General features: G+C 44.8%; 3 protein-coding genes across 3 annotated transcripts; 2 read left to right on the forward strand and 1 right to left on the reverse strand.

Annotated features, from left to right (window-relative positions):
* Positions 1-83: 83 nt before the first annotated feature.
* LOC138967501 (iron-sulfur cluster assembly 1 homolog, mitochondrial-like) lies at positions 84-9367 on the forward strand. Its single transcript, XM_070340063.1, has 4 exons — positions 84-237; positions 6144-6197; positions 6915-7020; positions 7984-9367. Exons 1-4 carry the CDS (start codon positions 154-156, stop codon positions 8130-8132), a joined length of 393 nt encoding a protein of 130 aa, XP_070196164.1. The 5' UTR covers positions 84-153; the 3' UTR covers positions 8133-9367.
* Positions 9368-9528: 161 nt separating this feature from the next.
* Positions 9529-13201, reverse strand: LOC138967499 (uncharacterized). The gene is made up of 2 exons (XM_070340061.1): positions 11219-13201; positions 9529-9908 (listed from the first exon to the last, which is right to left on the reverse strand). Exon 1 carries the CDS (start codon positions 12672-12674, stop codon positions 11760-11762), a length of 915 nt encoding a protein of 304 aa, XP_070196162.1. The 5' UTR covers positions 12675-13201; the 3' UTR covers positions 9529-9908; positions 11219-11759.
* A 214-nt stretch (positions 13202-13415) lies between these two features.
* Positions 13416-14925, forward strand: LOC138967816 (uncharacterized). The gene is made up of 2 exons (XM_070340474.1): positions 13416-13431; positions 14249-14925. Exons 1-2 carry the CDS (start codon positions 13416-13418, stop codon positions 14923-14925), a joined length of 693 nt encoding a protein of 230 aa, XP_070196575.1.
* The last annotated feature ends 1045 nt before the right edge of the window (positions 14926-15970 follow it).

Genomic DNA, 15970 nt, shown 5'->3' on the forward strand with positions numbered 1-15970 from the left:
CAAAACAATTCAACGTTTAGGTTGACAAATGGAAGAATCACACATGACAGTTTTGATTTTGTCAACCAAAGTCGTCTAAAAAGAAAGCAAGTTCGAGTGGGGGAACCGGAAGTCAGGTTCAAGACAACTACTCCCATTACGAAACTAGTCAACATGGCTGCTCGAGCCATCGGCCGAGCGACTGTAAGAGCTGTCACGAAGAAAAGGTTGACTCCTCAGAGAGCACCGCTTGTTTTGGTAAGGGGTTTTGGTCATTATGCTTTTGTTTGATGAAGACGTAGGTCTTGTACCCATTTGGTCCCTGGGATTTAATGTCGAACTTTTAAGTGGAAACTTTAGATTGGGACCCAGCAAAAAGAGAGTCACAATAGCAGCCTACTATAGACCATGCATCAGAACTGATGAGGACTATCTAACAAAGTCAAAGGAAGAGTTTGCAAAGATTAGGAAAAAGAATAAACGCAACATTTTCATCGCTGCTGGAGACTTCAATGCTCCAGACATCGATTGGTCGACGTTAACCATTGAACGCAACCAATACCCCCACCGGGTAAGCAAGTGCGTGCTGGACATCGTGGCAGACACGGACATGGAACAGGTTGTCAATTTCCCAACAAGACAAAAAGCAACGTTGGACATCATTCTCACCACCCATCCTAGCTTTACCATGCGCTGCAAGCCCCTCCCCCCTGTTGGAAAAAGCGATCATGACGTAGTTCTGTACGATACGACACTCATACCCTCGAGACCGAGACCGACCAAACGAAAGATCTACCTATGGCACAAAGCTGATTCCAATGGAATAAAGGAAGACCTCCGCCACCTCTCGAAAGAGATGGAGACTAATACGGCAGAAACCGCTACGATCGATAGATTTTGGTCCTACTTCAAGGAGAGAGTACAAGCGATTATTGAGAAACGCATTCCAACAAAAACAAACTCCCGGAGAAGCAGTAATCCCTGGATCAACACCTCAATCAGGAGAGCGATAAGAAGGAAGCAACGCGCGCACAAGAAAGCGAGAAGAACAGGAAAAAAAAGAGACGTTGATCGCTACAAGAGACTCCAAGCCGCGGTTAGGTTCGAAATAAAGAGAGCCAATAGTACGTACCTTGAAGAAGTCATTAGCGCGGACTACGCCACAAACCCAAAGAAATTCTGGGCTCACGTAAAAGCAAGAGGGCAGGAGTCTGTTGGGGTTGCTCCGCTGAAGAACCAGGATGGTTTCCTGAAGAGCGATAACATCAGCAAGGCGGAGATACTTCAATCCCAATTCCAGTCTGTGTTTACAACGGAAGACCTATCGAGCATCCCAAACAAAGGCACGAGCAAACATCCCGCCCTGGATAGCATCAAAGTATCCGAAGCAGGCGTCCGGAAGCTACTCTTGAATCTGCGTACTAACAAAGCCACAGGACCCGACGCAATCCCAGCCTTCATTCTGAAAACTGGAGCTGAGGAACTCACGCCCCTACTTACCAAAATGTTCCAGAGGTCACTTGACGAGGGCGCTGTGCCGCAGGATTGGAAGGATGCATTGGTGGTGCCAATCTTTAAAAAGGGAGACCGTCACCAGGCAGCTAACTACAGGCCTGTGTCACTTACGTCCATCACGTGCAAACTTCTCGAACACATCATCCACAGTAACATCATGAATCACCTTGACACCCATAAGATCCTGACAGAAGCACAACATGGGTTCAGGAAATTCCGGTCATGTGAGACTCAACTCATCGAGACTGTGCACGACATCGCGAAGAACCTGGCCTCAGAGGACCAAGTCGACGCAATCCTGCTCGACTTCAGCAAGGCATTTGATAAGGTTCCACACCAGCGACTGTTTCACAAGCTCGACCACTACGGAGTGAGGAACAACACACTTAAATGGATATGCTCGTTCCTGACAGGAAGAACGCAACAAGTAGTACTTGAAGGTGTTCATTCATCGGCTGGACCAGTGACGTCAGGGGTGCCCCAAGGTACAGTCCTAGGCCCCCTCCTATTCCTGATCTACATAAACGACATGCCCGAGGCAGTTAAACATTCAAAACTAAAGCTCTTTGCGGACGATAGCCTGCTGTATAAAAAAGTAACAAAGCAGCAAGATCCACTCCTCCTTCAAGAAGATCTGAACGCACTCCAAAATTGGGAACAGAAATGGCAAATGGAGTTTAACCCGAGCAAATGCAACATCATCCGCATACTTCCCAGCAAGAATAAGCCGCCGATATTGTCCACCTACCACCTACATGGACAGACTCTCGAAACTACCAAGGAGAGCAAATACTTAGGAGTCACCATCACCGAAAACCTATCTTGGACCAATCACATCAAGAACGTGACCGCCAAAGGAAACAGAACCGTGGGATTTCTCAGAAGAAACTTCAAAGAATGCACGATGAAGGTGAAGTCAGCTACCTACACAACCATGGTTCGTCCCACGCTCGAATACGCGTCAACAGTGTGGGACCCACATCAGGAAAATGACAAGCAGGCATTAGAAATGGTCCAGAGAAGAGCAGCCAGATACGCCCATAACAACTACTTTGAAAAAACGCCTGGCGTAGTTACCAACATGCTGAACAACCTAGGATGGGAAACTCTGGAAAATAGACGAGAAAACAATCGCCTCATGATGCTGTACAAAATCAAGCACAAGATGGTCGGCATAGCTGAAAAGAACTATCTCCATAGCTCCGACGCAAGAACAAGAGGAGATGGGCTGAGGCAGCAACAGGACTTCCATAAAGCCATATGCAACACCTTTTTCCCACGGACTATCTCCAACTGGAACCATCTTCCCACGACGACGACATCAGCCCCAAGCCTTGAGTCGTTCCGCTCACGTCTCCGCGGTAGCAGTCCCCTGCAACCGCCAGTGGGCAACCCCTAATCCCTCAACCCCTGTACATAGTTTTAAACGCCTCCCAACCTATCCAGTTCCTGCCCTTTCTCAGTGCTGGTTTTTTTAAATTGTCATCCCGATTCCAAGAGGCACACACCGCATCCGGAATCGACAAGTGACATCAACGCGGGACCACTTACGTTTATCAAATAAACCCGGTCCCAACGGAGAGAAGAAGAAGGAAGAAGAAGAATTACGCAAGTACTTTCAGCTGACCTTCAGTCAAACAAGTCTCAAAACAAAAGCAGATTGTACGTTAAAAAAAGTGCTGTGTCATTTCTCTTCATTAGTTCAGAAACGTTAAACACAGATTATGAAAACCTAGAATGCAAATGATTGCCTGTGTAATTCTATTCTCACGGAAGAGCATTGGTACAATGAAACTACAATGGATAACGGGGTAACATCATAGATGTTTATGGTAGGCGCGTTTGATCGATCTGCGCGATCGCGCTGCGCGTTTGGTGGATCAATCAAACGCGCACACATCGATCGATGTGTGCGCATTTGATCGATGCAAAGAATAGGCTGCAAAGAATACAAGAATCGTTAAAACGCGCAGCTCTTATACTTGCGCATTTGGACGATCTGTCACAAAGTAAGTCCCTACCACACACACTCATCGCACGCCGGAAGTGAAAAGTTTCAAATACAGGAATGTTCCGAAATATATGATACCCCAACAACGTTTTTGATTTGTTTGTTGTCAGGCCTCTCAATCTTTCAAACACACTCTCTCTCTCTCTCTCTCTCTCTCTCTCTCTCTCTCTCTCTCTCTCTCTCTCTCTCTCTCTCTCTCTCTCTCTCTCTCTCTCTCTCTCTCTGTCTCTCTCTCTCTTAGTCTCTCAGTCTCTCTCTCTCTCTGTCTCTCTCTTAGTCTCTCAGTCTCTCTCTCTCTCCTCTCTCTCTCTATCGCTCTCTCTTCTCTCTCTCTCTCCAGACTCTTAGTCTCTCTCTCTCTCTCTCTCTCTCTCTCTCTCTTTCTTAGTCGTTCAGTCTCTCAGGCTCTCTCTCTGTCTCTCTCTCTCTTAGTCTCAGTCTCTCTCTCTCTCTTCTCTGTCTCTCTCCTCAGTCTCTGCTCTCTCTCTTCTCTCTCTCTCTCACACACACTTTCTCTCTCTCTCTCTCTCTCTCTCTCTCTCTCTCTCTCTTAGTCTCTCCCCCCAATCCCTCCTTCCTCATCTCGGTCCATCCCTCTGACATCTCATGAAAACAGCTGAACTTTTAAATCATTTGCTATTACAGGACAATTAAACACTCAATGAACTAATACATGTGAAATGGATGATCAGGTGCAACCTCGACGCATATATATACCTGTGATGTGATGTCTTTGAGGTAGTCTGAGTGTTTGGTACAATATAATCCCATTTTTTCTTCTTTTTTTAAATGTCCTACAGATTGTTGTTTAGACACTTATAGCTAGACCTACTTCCGGTCATAACTTCCGGTCATTGCCAGCATACGTGTGTGTGCGTAGTATGGTGATTTGTGAGACGGATCGTCCAAATGCGCAAGTATATAAGAGCTGCGCGTTTTAACGATTCTTGTATTCTTTGTATGGATCAAACGCGCACACATCGATCGATGTGTGCGCGTTTGATCGCTCCACCAAACGCGCAGCGCGATCGCGCAGATCGATCAAACGCGTCTAACATTTACATAAAATGATTTGTAGAGCTCTAGCTACAAGGCTACATCATAGATTGTAGGACAGAGAGAAACCGGAACTGAAATATACTCCCAAAGGTTAAGACAATAGCTAAGAGAATATTCACTGAAGCTTGAGAAACCTTGATGCAGACTGAACAAATTTCTTCAGCAATCGTGTTGTAAACCTGTGGAACAATTTAATCTGCCAGACTCTGTGTTCACTGCTCCCACGATCAACACTTTTAGGACCCAGATTTCCAGCTTGTGGCATGAACCTTTTTTCTGCCCCTGCGCAGTGCCATCAACATTTCATCAACATTGGAACAGTGAACAGGCCCTTATGGGCCTCAAATAATGATCAAATTTAAGTCAAGTAAAAACTGAAAATACACATAGTTATACAGATAATAGAGAATCTGTGAGATGCCTTAAAGGCACAGTATGCCTCCTGTAAACCATCACAGATACTGTCAGGCATTTACACACAGTACAAACACCCTTTCATTTAAACACTCACTGCTTGAGACCATCCTAGGTGCCCTCCGTAAAGAGCGAGCAATTTTCAAAGAATTTATTTTTGCGTGGTTTATCTTACCCCTGAGCCATTGTGAACCCGTGTGATCCAGTTTCCTTTTTTTCACAATGTAGTCGTCAGTTTGTGATTTCAATGCGACTCGCTGTAAGCTTATCTGCAATAGCACGTTATTATGTACCTCTGAATCTAAACGCAACAAACGGCTGCGATTCACGCAAACTCTAGCGATGGCTTTTGACTGTTCGGAGGAACTGGTGATAAGCATAACCGTCGTCTGCTACGAGAACCACGACCTTTCGTGACCCTGCTTCCGGGCTTTTCTTTTTTCAAACTTTCAAAACTTCAAATTGTACTGATCTTGTCTTGATGAAAAAATAATTCTTTTATGATTTAAGAATGTTTGTGTAACATATCTATCTGTATATATATACTAACAAGCTGTCAATTTATTATTTAGATTTTAAAAGTTAGGTCTAGCGCCAAAACGCACCGTCCGATTGTCTGATCAGATAATCCGCAAAATTAATTCTTTGTAAATTGCTCGCTCTTTACGTAGGGCACCTGGGATGTTCTCAAGCGGTGAGTGTTTAAACGAATGGGTGTTTGTACTGTGTGTAAAAGCCTGACAGTATCTGTGATGCTTTACGGGAGGTGTACTGTGCCTTTTACAGTAAAAAGGCATTTGTTAGTGTTAGCGTTTCTCTAGGTTTATGAAACAAAGAAAAAAACCAATTAGGAAGTGTTTAAAATATACAGGAGTAATTTGAGTTATGCAGTACCTGTCTCCTAGCGCCTGAGGGAATAGTAAGAATCAATAAAGGCTTTTCAGCCTCTTTGAGTTACAGTTAAGAAGACCCAACTGCAATGAAAACAAAAAAACCACAAATATTGTAAACAACACAGTAGGAGTAGATGCGCCAATTTTGTTTGGATTAGACAATGACAAAATTTGGATTAGACAATGACAAAATATTTGTATACATGTAATGATGTACGCATTTTGTTGTCCGAGTGGATAAATGTAAGTTACATCTGTAAATTGATCTACAGACCCAGGATGCTGTTTCCAAGCTGAAAGAGCTGATGAAGGAGAGGCCAGATATGGTAAGCATGCCTTCGGATCTCTTCCAATTGTATGGCTCATGTACCGTTTTATTTTGATTTACACCTGCTATGCCACTCACACAACTCTAATGATATTAATGGTACAGAGAAAACCTCTCAACCTGATTGTATTGCTTACTTAAAAGATGAAAAAGGTGAAAGCATTGAAAGGAAAAACCTATAGGTCTTTTTTAAGATAATTTTAAAATATGTTCAAAGAACAAATGGGGGGGAGGGGGCACAGTCATCTGGCATTTAACACGGACACAGTCATCTGGCATTTAACACAGACACAGCAGTGTCAACTATTGGTATACAGTAACTTCATTAGTTTCTCTGGACAATTATAACCTGTTTGAATGAAAGATGTCATATAGATCTGCTGAATGCTTATTAATAAGCTGAAGCTTCTGAAACACTGTTTTTATAGCGCAAGATGGGACATGAAAACAAATGAGAAAGGGTGAGATTAGAGATAGAAAGTTGTCGAGAGAGAGAAAGAGGGGGGGGGGGGGGGGGGTAGAGAGACAGCACTCAACCAAATAAAATGCGGGATGCTTATGAAACACTGTTTTTATAGCGCGAGATGGGACATGAAAAGAAATGAGGAAGGGTTAGAGAGAGATGGAAAGTTGTCAAGAGAGTTAAAAGGAGGGGGGAGAGCCAGCACACAAAGAAATAAAAATGCTTGTGAAACACTTGCTGACTGACTTACAGCTTGGAGTGAAGGTTGGCGTGAAGACTCGGGGCTGCAATGGGCTGAGCTACACACTGGAGTATGCCAAGGAGAAGGGCAAGTTTGACGAGGAGGTCGAGCAAGACGGTAAGTTTGGGGAATAACGTTGTTTGATCTGAGAAAAAAAGGGAAGTAAGCGATCTAAATGTGTCCGGCATGTGCCGTAGAATAAGTGAGAGTCATGTGGAACCAAGTTTGGAGAATAACGTTGTTTCATCTGAGAAACAAAGGGTAATAAGCGCTCTAAATGTGTACGACATGTACAGTAGAATAAGCGAGAGTCATGTGGAACCAAGTTATGAGAATAACGTTGTTTCATCTGAGAAACAAAGTGGAATAAGCGCTCTAAATGTGTACGACATGCATGTGCCGTAGAATAAGTGAGAGTCGTGTGGAACCAATCTCCTAACACTAGCAAGCATTGCATTTGAAATGCACAAGCGACTTTCCTCCTCTATTTTGAATAATGTTGTAGTCAGTTTAAACAAATGTGTCTTTGTTGCTCAGTCTTTGAAGGTTAAGTTATAAGTGAATAGATTTCACGTTGAAAATGGTTGCAGACACGATTGGGGAATGGACACGCTGGTAAGAGTCAAGTGAATAAGACTGACCTCTTGATTGTGGAGACATCCTGTTGTTTTAACAGTGCAATTGTGTGTGTGTGTGTGTGTGTGTGTGTGTGTGTGTGTGTGTGAGTGTGCGTGTGTGGTGCTTTGTAAGCTGGTCCTAATATTGTGCACTCATGCAGCAACATTTTCTTCTGAGCAGAATGTAGACAGAACCGTATTCCAGCTTCTCTGTGCTTTCGGCAAATCGTCGTCAGTACAGTTAGTATACATCATAATACTGTTTTTTTGAGTAAGTGAAATTTAATTTGTACAGTGGAACCCCCCATTTAAGACCTCCAAAAATCTGGTCTTGAAAAGGAGGGAGTCATAAATTGGTGGTAAAGTTATGTGTTATGAAGAGAAAATCAGACAACTCAAGTCTTAAAAGGGTGGTTCCTCTGTACTTTATGTTTTATAAACCAATGTCTCTTGTGTTGTGCAGGAGTCAAGGTGTTTATAGATTCCAAAGCCCAGCTGACGTTGCTGGGAACAGAAATGGACTTTATGAAATCACAGTTGGCCGCCGAGTTCGTCTTCAACAATCCCAACATCAAAGGAACGTGTGGCTGTGGAGAGAGCTTCAGTGTATGACAGTGGCTGTGTTGTAATGACGTGTTCAAGCGTGTGTTGTGATACTCAGCAGGGAGTGTACCTTTCCTCTCAAGCAACAGCGTGTGAAGAGGTTAGGGATGCCAAGATGGGATCTTTTTAATGAGTTAGGTAGATGTTTTTGAACCTGTTACATTGTGTTTCACACTATCTAATTGTATGATGTGTGCCCTGTGCTTTTCATAGATGGGTTTGATGTTTGAGAGTGGGTTACATACAGATGAGTGGTTTTTTTTATGGGGGGGGGGGGGGGTGTGAGCTTTGAAAAGCGAATGGGAACAATGTCAGGACTGTTGGCATGTTTCATTGTCTTGCACAATAGAAACTATAATAATTATCATGATTTTAAACAGAATTTATTTTTGTTGCTGGGGTGCAGATAATATCTTGCCAAAGTTTTGAGTCTTATGATCACAGTTGGTTAATATCCCATTTTTTGCTCTCTTTTTCTTTGATGTGAGCAGATTATGATACAAAAGTCAGATTTTTGTTTTCGTTGTTCCCCCCACATGTTATTGTATTCTCTACTAAAGTTCTTGGTATGTTTTTATATGACAATTCTCCACATGCATCCTGGGAAATTTGCAGTTTACAAGAAACAATGTAAGATTATGATGTGAGAGACATTATGTTGTTGTCAGAACATAAATTGTATCAGGGAAAGTGCTGTGCGTGTGTGTGCACAAGTCAGAAGTTGTGAGATATCACCGAGAGATAGAGTGTATGTGAGAGAGAGAGAGATTGTGTGAATGGTAAAGGCATGAAAATGTTTGACAATTGTGCATTTTTTTTGTAACTCGTATTGTGTCATTTGCAGTGTCATTTGCAGATATCTCTGTTGCTGCTTGTAGTTTTGTAAATATATGTATAGATGATTCACACCACTTTCATGAGAGTGAGTGCTATACAATTAAGCCATTATTGTGCTTGTTCAGTGTGTGTTTTTCAATATCAGAAGCAAGCGTAATAATTCTGAAAACAACAAAAGAAAATGTCCCCACACAATAACACTTGTAATGGAGAGAATATTTTAGGGTGAGAGCAGAACATGTGCTGCATCTTAAAACAACTTTTCAAGCCCATATTTTTTGTTCTCTCGAACAAGTCTCATTTTCAATAAATAATATGAATAAGATTTGTACTACAGCAGAGTGCTTCAGTTGAATTTGTGCAAGTGGGGTTTAATCTCACTGAATTAAATTATGGAAAAACACAAATCCCTGAAAGTTTTGCATGTATGTATATATGTGATGTGAGTTTGAGTGAGGGGTGGCTTGTTTATGCTCTGACTTAATTGCATCCCATGAATTGATTTTTTTCATGGTACACAGTGACAGCCAACCCATGCATACCAAACATCAGACACAGAATTTGAATGCATTTCTTTTATTTTTAGAAATCTCTGAAGCACCCATTCAATATTTACGCACCAACTCTCATGCTGTCAGTCAGACACACATACCAACACAGATGCATGTACGTGTACATACATAAACATCAGAATGCATACACATGCAAATGCACACACACTAACACACCTGAATAGACTCGGACACATGTACACAACCTCTCTCTCTCTCTCACTTTATCATTCAAAACCAGCCAAAGCGTTTGCCAGCCTGTGACACATGCAGCTTTGATCTGTGGATTTGTCATGTGTTCTGCCGCACACACAGCGTTGGCCAGGGCGACGGTCTCCTTGTTTGTCCTGCCTTTTATCCCAACCATCACCTCAAAGGGAAACTTGTTTCCCAAGCTCTTCATCAGAACACATTGGGGGTTGCACATTTTGGGAAGTGAGAAAAAAAAAACCATCAGATTTGATTCTGATCATAACTAAGAAAAAAACAAGAAGAGCAAACGCTCGATCGAGTCACTTTCGCAGTTCTGAATATTATATGAGGCATCAGATGGACAGGAAGAAATTGCTATTCACAACACAATGAGTCACGTTCACATAAAATTTGAGCCCGGTCACTTTTATAGTTTCCGAGAAAAGCCCAACGTTAAGTTGTGTGTTGCCGAACAGAAAAGGCTAGTTATCTCCCTTGTTTTTCTGATAATGTTCGTAAAAGGCTACAGATGTAAATACTTTGATGTAAAGAATAATCCTACAAAGTTTCAATCACATCCGATGAACTTTGTCAAAGATATAAAATGTCTAATTTTTCCTTTGACGCTGACCTGTGACCTTGAAAAAGGTCAAAGGTCAACGAAACCATCGTTAAAGTGTAGAGGTCATTGGAGGTCACGACTAAACAAAATATGAGCCCGATCGCTTTGATAGTTTCCGAGAAAAGTCCAACGTTAAGGTGGTGTCTACGGACGGCCGGCCGGACAGACTAACACTGACCGATTACATAGAGTCACTTTTTCTCAAGTGACTCAATAACAACAAACAAACAAACAGTGTATATGGATATAATATGCATGGGAATGTTCCAAGATAAATTCATTGCACTGGCAGTAATGCTTTGGTATCTTAGGCTTATTTTTCAGACTGCTCCCTCCCTCTTCACTGTTGAACATTACCGCATTGCAACATAAAAATGATAAATGTGAACCTGTACACATCTACATACAGCTGAAAAAGATGCTCAGTAAAGACCCTTGATAGACAAGTCTATACAATTTACAGATCTCCGCACCAGCTCCACCTCAAATTACCATAACATGTGAAGAAATGAGCAAGTAAAATTAAAAAGCATAAAAAGTAAAGCATCCAAACTACATCCCACTCCACTGGAAACACACACACACACTCAAACACAAAGTCAAAGAGATTCTCAGGGATCTCATGTTCAACACAAAATCCACACTGTTCACACAATTTTCGCAGTTTTTTCCAAGAATCTATAGAACTGATTTGCAAATTGCCATATGTCAGGATAATATAAGTCAACCATTGACATATCGATATTATTATATTATATTATATGTCAGGATAATATAAGTTAACCATTGACATATCGAGATCACAATATTGCTGTTGTATTTTCTTGAGGGTATTCCCCAAGAATAATAAACATACCAACATTTCAAAGAGAGATAAAATTCAGACAACTCACTTTCTGACCAAGTTGAGAGATGTTTTGAAGAGAAATCCACCGCTGCGAACGACACCCATGCCACTGCTGCGACCATGACTGTCGATACACACCACCTCTGGCTCCATGTCTTTGTTGGCAACCAGCAGTCTGCTGTACACTATGTCTCCAACCTGGTTCAACACAAAAGGTGCACAAATAAACTTGCATAAATGCAGATTTGATTGAATTTAATGATAAGAAGAAACTTAGACAATGAGAGCAACAAGTGTTCTTTTTGATTAGCACTTGGCCAAGATCAATAAGTAAGTTGAGCATATATTATCTTTGTTTCCCCTTCTTAATTTTTCTGTCTATTTTTCTGGATCTGGATTCTTTACGTTGCAGGAACCACTGTTGGTCATCTTCGCAACGGATGCGGGAGAGCGCATAATAATAATTTAGAATACAATAAAAGTCCTGACTTTGGTGGGACAAGTCATATACAGTCCTGTCACATCAGTGTCTTTTTCGCTCTTTGTGACTTGTTAAAATGATAAAAACTACTGAGCTCTGTAGGTGATCAGTGTTGGGGCAGCCCTGGTGACGGCAGTCTCAGCGCTGAAGATGCTGCGCTGGCTGGCTGGGCTGGTCGTGCTGGAAGGTCTGCGTCACTCAGCTGATTCCACTCTGCGACTGTCCGTACGAAGAAGGAGTTCTTGTACTGGTCTGTCTTGCAGGTGGGGATGCGGAAGCCTCGTGTGTTGTTTACAGCCTGCCGCTCGATGATATTGCTGCTTTCGTACCCCTGGAACCTTGTGGGGATGACTCTCCGCCGTCCGCTAATGGCGGGGGTGAGGAACTTGTCTGGAGGGAGTGCGGGGATCAGGCCCTCAGAGATCCTGTTGAGGAGGTTGAGGCGTAACTGCCTGCGGCGCTCTTCCAGTGGGGGGAGGTTCAGGTTCTTCAGCATGTCACTGACGCAGCCCAAGCTTCTCGACTTGTAGCCTCGCGTGATAAAGCGGGCTGCTTGGCACTGAACTCTCTCTAGCCTCTCGATGTCCCGTCGGAGGTAAGGGTCCCACACAGTAGCTCCATACTCCAGCGTGGATCGGACGAGTGTTATGTATGCCAGGCGCCTGCACTCCTGTGGGCGTAGGAAGCCCACAGTTGATCCAGCTTTGCTGCAGATGTTGGAGATGTGGGGAGACCAATTCAGGTCGGCGGAGAGTAGTACTCCAAGGTTGGGGTTGTGTTGGACCTGCTGGAGGATGACGTTATCCAGGCTGTATAAGTAGGACGATTTGCTTCCTGTGGAGAGAATGTAGCACTTTTGCGCGTTAAAGCGCATGCCCCCCTTCTTGGCCCAGATCTCTAGCTGTTTGAGGTCTGCCTGCAGGGTGAGGTGGTCTTGGAAGGTGTGGATCTCCCGGTACAGCAAGCATGCAGTCATCTGCGAAGAGTCGTACTGTTGACTTCGTAGACTCAGGCAGGTCATTGATGTGGCACAGGAACATCAGAGGTCCTAAAACAGTGCCCTGGGGGACGCCTGATAGGACTGCCACTTCTTCGGGAGAATTAAGCTGGGTCTCGCAAGAGTGGCAGGATCTGAAGCCGTGATTCCTGTCAGTTAGGATGTTATGTATCTCCAAGCCGTGATTCCTGTCAGTTAGGATGTTATGTATCTCCAAGCCGTGATTCCTGTCAGTTAGGATGTTATGTATCTCCAGGTGGTTTCGAAGGTGGTGGCAGATGACGTGTTCCAGTAGTTTAGAGGCCACTGATGTGAGGGATACTGGCCTGTAGTTCTCTGCTCTGTTTCTGTCGCCCTTCTTGAAGACCGCCGAGATGTTTGCAGTGAGCCAGTCGTTCGGGAGTTGTCCTGTCTCTATGGAGTGGTTGAAGATGGTAGTCAGTGCGGGGGCTATGGTTTCAGCGCAGGTTTTGAGGATCTTGTTGGGGATGTTTTCTGGTCCGGATGCTTTGGAAGGGTTGAGGATTTTAAGTAGTTTGGCGACGCCGTTGATGTCTATGGTGAGGTTGTTGATGGTGGGGTAGGGGGGGTCTTTCATCTCAGGAGGGGGGGAGCCGTCATCACGGGTGAAAACGGAAGTGAACTGGGTTAGGAGGATCATCTGTGTGTTGGAGAGACTGTTGCTGATGAGGGAGGGGCCTTTCTTCAGTGGTGCTACTCCAATGTTATCCTGGCGTCTGGATTTCACGTACAGCAGTCCCTGCAATGTACGGCCCCCGGCGTGAGCGGACACCTGACATGTACGGACACATTTGCTCGGCACGGAGTGTTTTCCTTCTATATTTGCCCCCCCTTAAACGGACACCTGCAAAACGTGGACGCGGACACTCATTTTCGGTCCCAACAGCAGGTCATACCTCCAATGTACGGACAGACCATCGTCAAATGTTCACCACAACAAAGTCGATAACAGAGCAGTCCGGCTCTTGGTACAAAGATCACAGCCGCAATGGCGTGATGACAGTCACTGATAACTTGAGTGCACGTGTACCCATCAGGAGAGAGGGGGTGGGGGTAGTTTTGGTCAGGAGTGGAGTACATGCGAAGATGCCAACATGAAAAGTTCTGCACTGTGCTCTTTATTCTTGTCTGTTGGACGTAAACAACAGAAACCACATGTACAGTCGATGAAGGTCCTGAGCGAAAGAGAGTGAAAAACGGCCACAGTTCTCAGCATCGTGTGTCTGTGTGTAACCTCTTTCATTGACAAGATACTCTTGTTTCCCCTCAGCCTTGACCAGTGAGTCGGTTGCCTAATCTGTGAACCCTTCAGTTGTCTTGCTTTGTCAAAAGTTACGACACAGTCAACTGGTTTTGCTCTGAGTGAACAGTGCAGCTGGCCTCTCTGGCCACAGCCCCAAACAGTACATGGCTGGAGGGAGTGAGAGAGAGGGAGGGGGGTGGAAGGGTAGCTGGCTAAACTCTGTGGGGTGTCCGGTGTCACTACATGTCAGCAGGAAGAGCATTGGAGAGAAATAGAGAGGTGTACTCTTCCACACAATTTCCAAGCATCAGTTGTCACGGCAGTGTGCTCACAGTCAGTAAGAAGAAGAAGACCTCCGCACACCAGTATACGCTGCACGGACACGCCCTCGAGAATGTCACCTCCGCGAAATACCTTGGAGTGACAGTGCAAGCAGATCTGAAGTGGGATATTCACATCGACACCATCGTGAAGAAGGCCAACCAGACCCTTGGATTCCTTCGCAGGAACCTCAAGATAGGAGCAGTCCACACCAAAGAACTGGCCTACAAGTCCCTAGTGCGACCTTTGCTGGAGTACGCATGCACAGCCTGGGACCCCTCCTCGCAGAAGAACATCGCCAAGATCGAAGCCGTACAGCGCAGGGCAGCACGCTACGTTCTCCACCGACATCGCAACACCTCAAGTGTCGGAGAGATGCTGCAGACCCTCCAGTGGCCCTCTCTTGAGCAACGCAGACGGACGTCCAGACTGTGTATGCTGTACAAGATTACCAACAATCTCGTCAAGGTCAACTGCGACGAGCTCCAACACCTTCCCAGCAGATCAAGAAGAAGCTCAAGAACGAACACCAGAGCCTTCAACAGGATCCCAAGCAAGACCGATACGAGACTGAACAGCTTCCTCCCCAGAACCATCAGGGAGTGGAATGAGCTACCAGAGGAGGTTGTCAGCGCGGCGACAGCAGCCGCCTTCACCTCCAGCGCATCCCACCACTGCCAGCACCTGTAAACAAAACCCTGTACCCTGCCCTAGGCCACCAGTAAGTAGGGTCGATGAAGGCTAGGGCAGCACCGGCAGGGGTTTAACCCCTGCAACCGCTTCGGCCGCCGGCTTGGCCTAGCCCGAGACTTGAAATTGCTGTGTGGTCCTGCCCCCCCCCCCCCCCCCCCCCCCTCTCCCTGCAAATTTTATTTTCTTCCGCAACCCTCCAAAGCGCCACTAATAGTCAGAACGTTGACCCTGGGCGTTAAATGGAAGAAGAAGAAGAAGAAGGCTTGGGGTAGGCATTAGTGATGGAGAGTGGGAGCTGTGTTATGTACTGTGTATTTCCGACTGAAGAGTGAAAAGTCACTGCCATGCCACATGATCGGCATGCAGTTAATAAAGCCAGACAAGAAGAAAATAAATTACATGACTATGACATGCAGCTCTATCTGCTGCTATTTCTTCAAACTGGTTTTCAAGCTTATTCTTTCAAAGCATCTGCACACGCTCCTCTGTGCTGTGTTTCTGTGGCTGCTTTCGTATGTCAGTGCATGGTGAGTGTGTTCACTGCCTTGAGGATTTATTTTATCTCTTCTTTTCAACACTTTTCATACAAATCATTTTTACAGAACGTTTAAAGAAGTATTAGGAGTTTATTGTTATTGTTTAGTAGCCACAAGAAGTGATTAGCATAGATTCAATCCTGTTGTTTGTGTGTCTCTGTGTGAATGTATGGCGGAGGGGGTGGTGTGGTCACCCCTCCCGTGACCGGACACCTGCAATGTACGGACAGTTTTGCTATGGCCCAAGGGTGTCCGTTCATGAGAGGGACTGCTGTAGCGCCAAAAGGGTTTGGAGTTGTTCTCCTTGAGGCCCTCTTCTATCGTCGTGTTGACGAAGTCCCATTCTGAGCGCCGCATTTCTCTTCTGCACTCCTTCTGGAAGAACCTGTAGTTTTTCCAGTTGCCGGTCTTCTTGGCTTGTTTGTAGAGACGCTTTTTTCATCTGAGCAGCTTCCTGACGCACCAGTCGACCCATGGTAGGCTTGCGTTCGCTCGCCGGAGTTTCG

The sequence above is a fragment of the Littorina saxatilis genome, linkage group LG5 (genome assembly GCF_037325665.1).
Source record: "Littorina saxatilis isolate snail1 linkage group LG5, US_GU_Lsax_2.0, whole genome shotgun sequence".
Lineage (NCBI taxonomy): Eukaryota > Metazoa > Mollusca > Gastropoda > Littorinimorpha > Littorinidae > Littorina > Littorina saxatilis.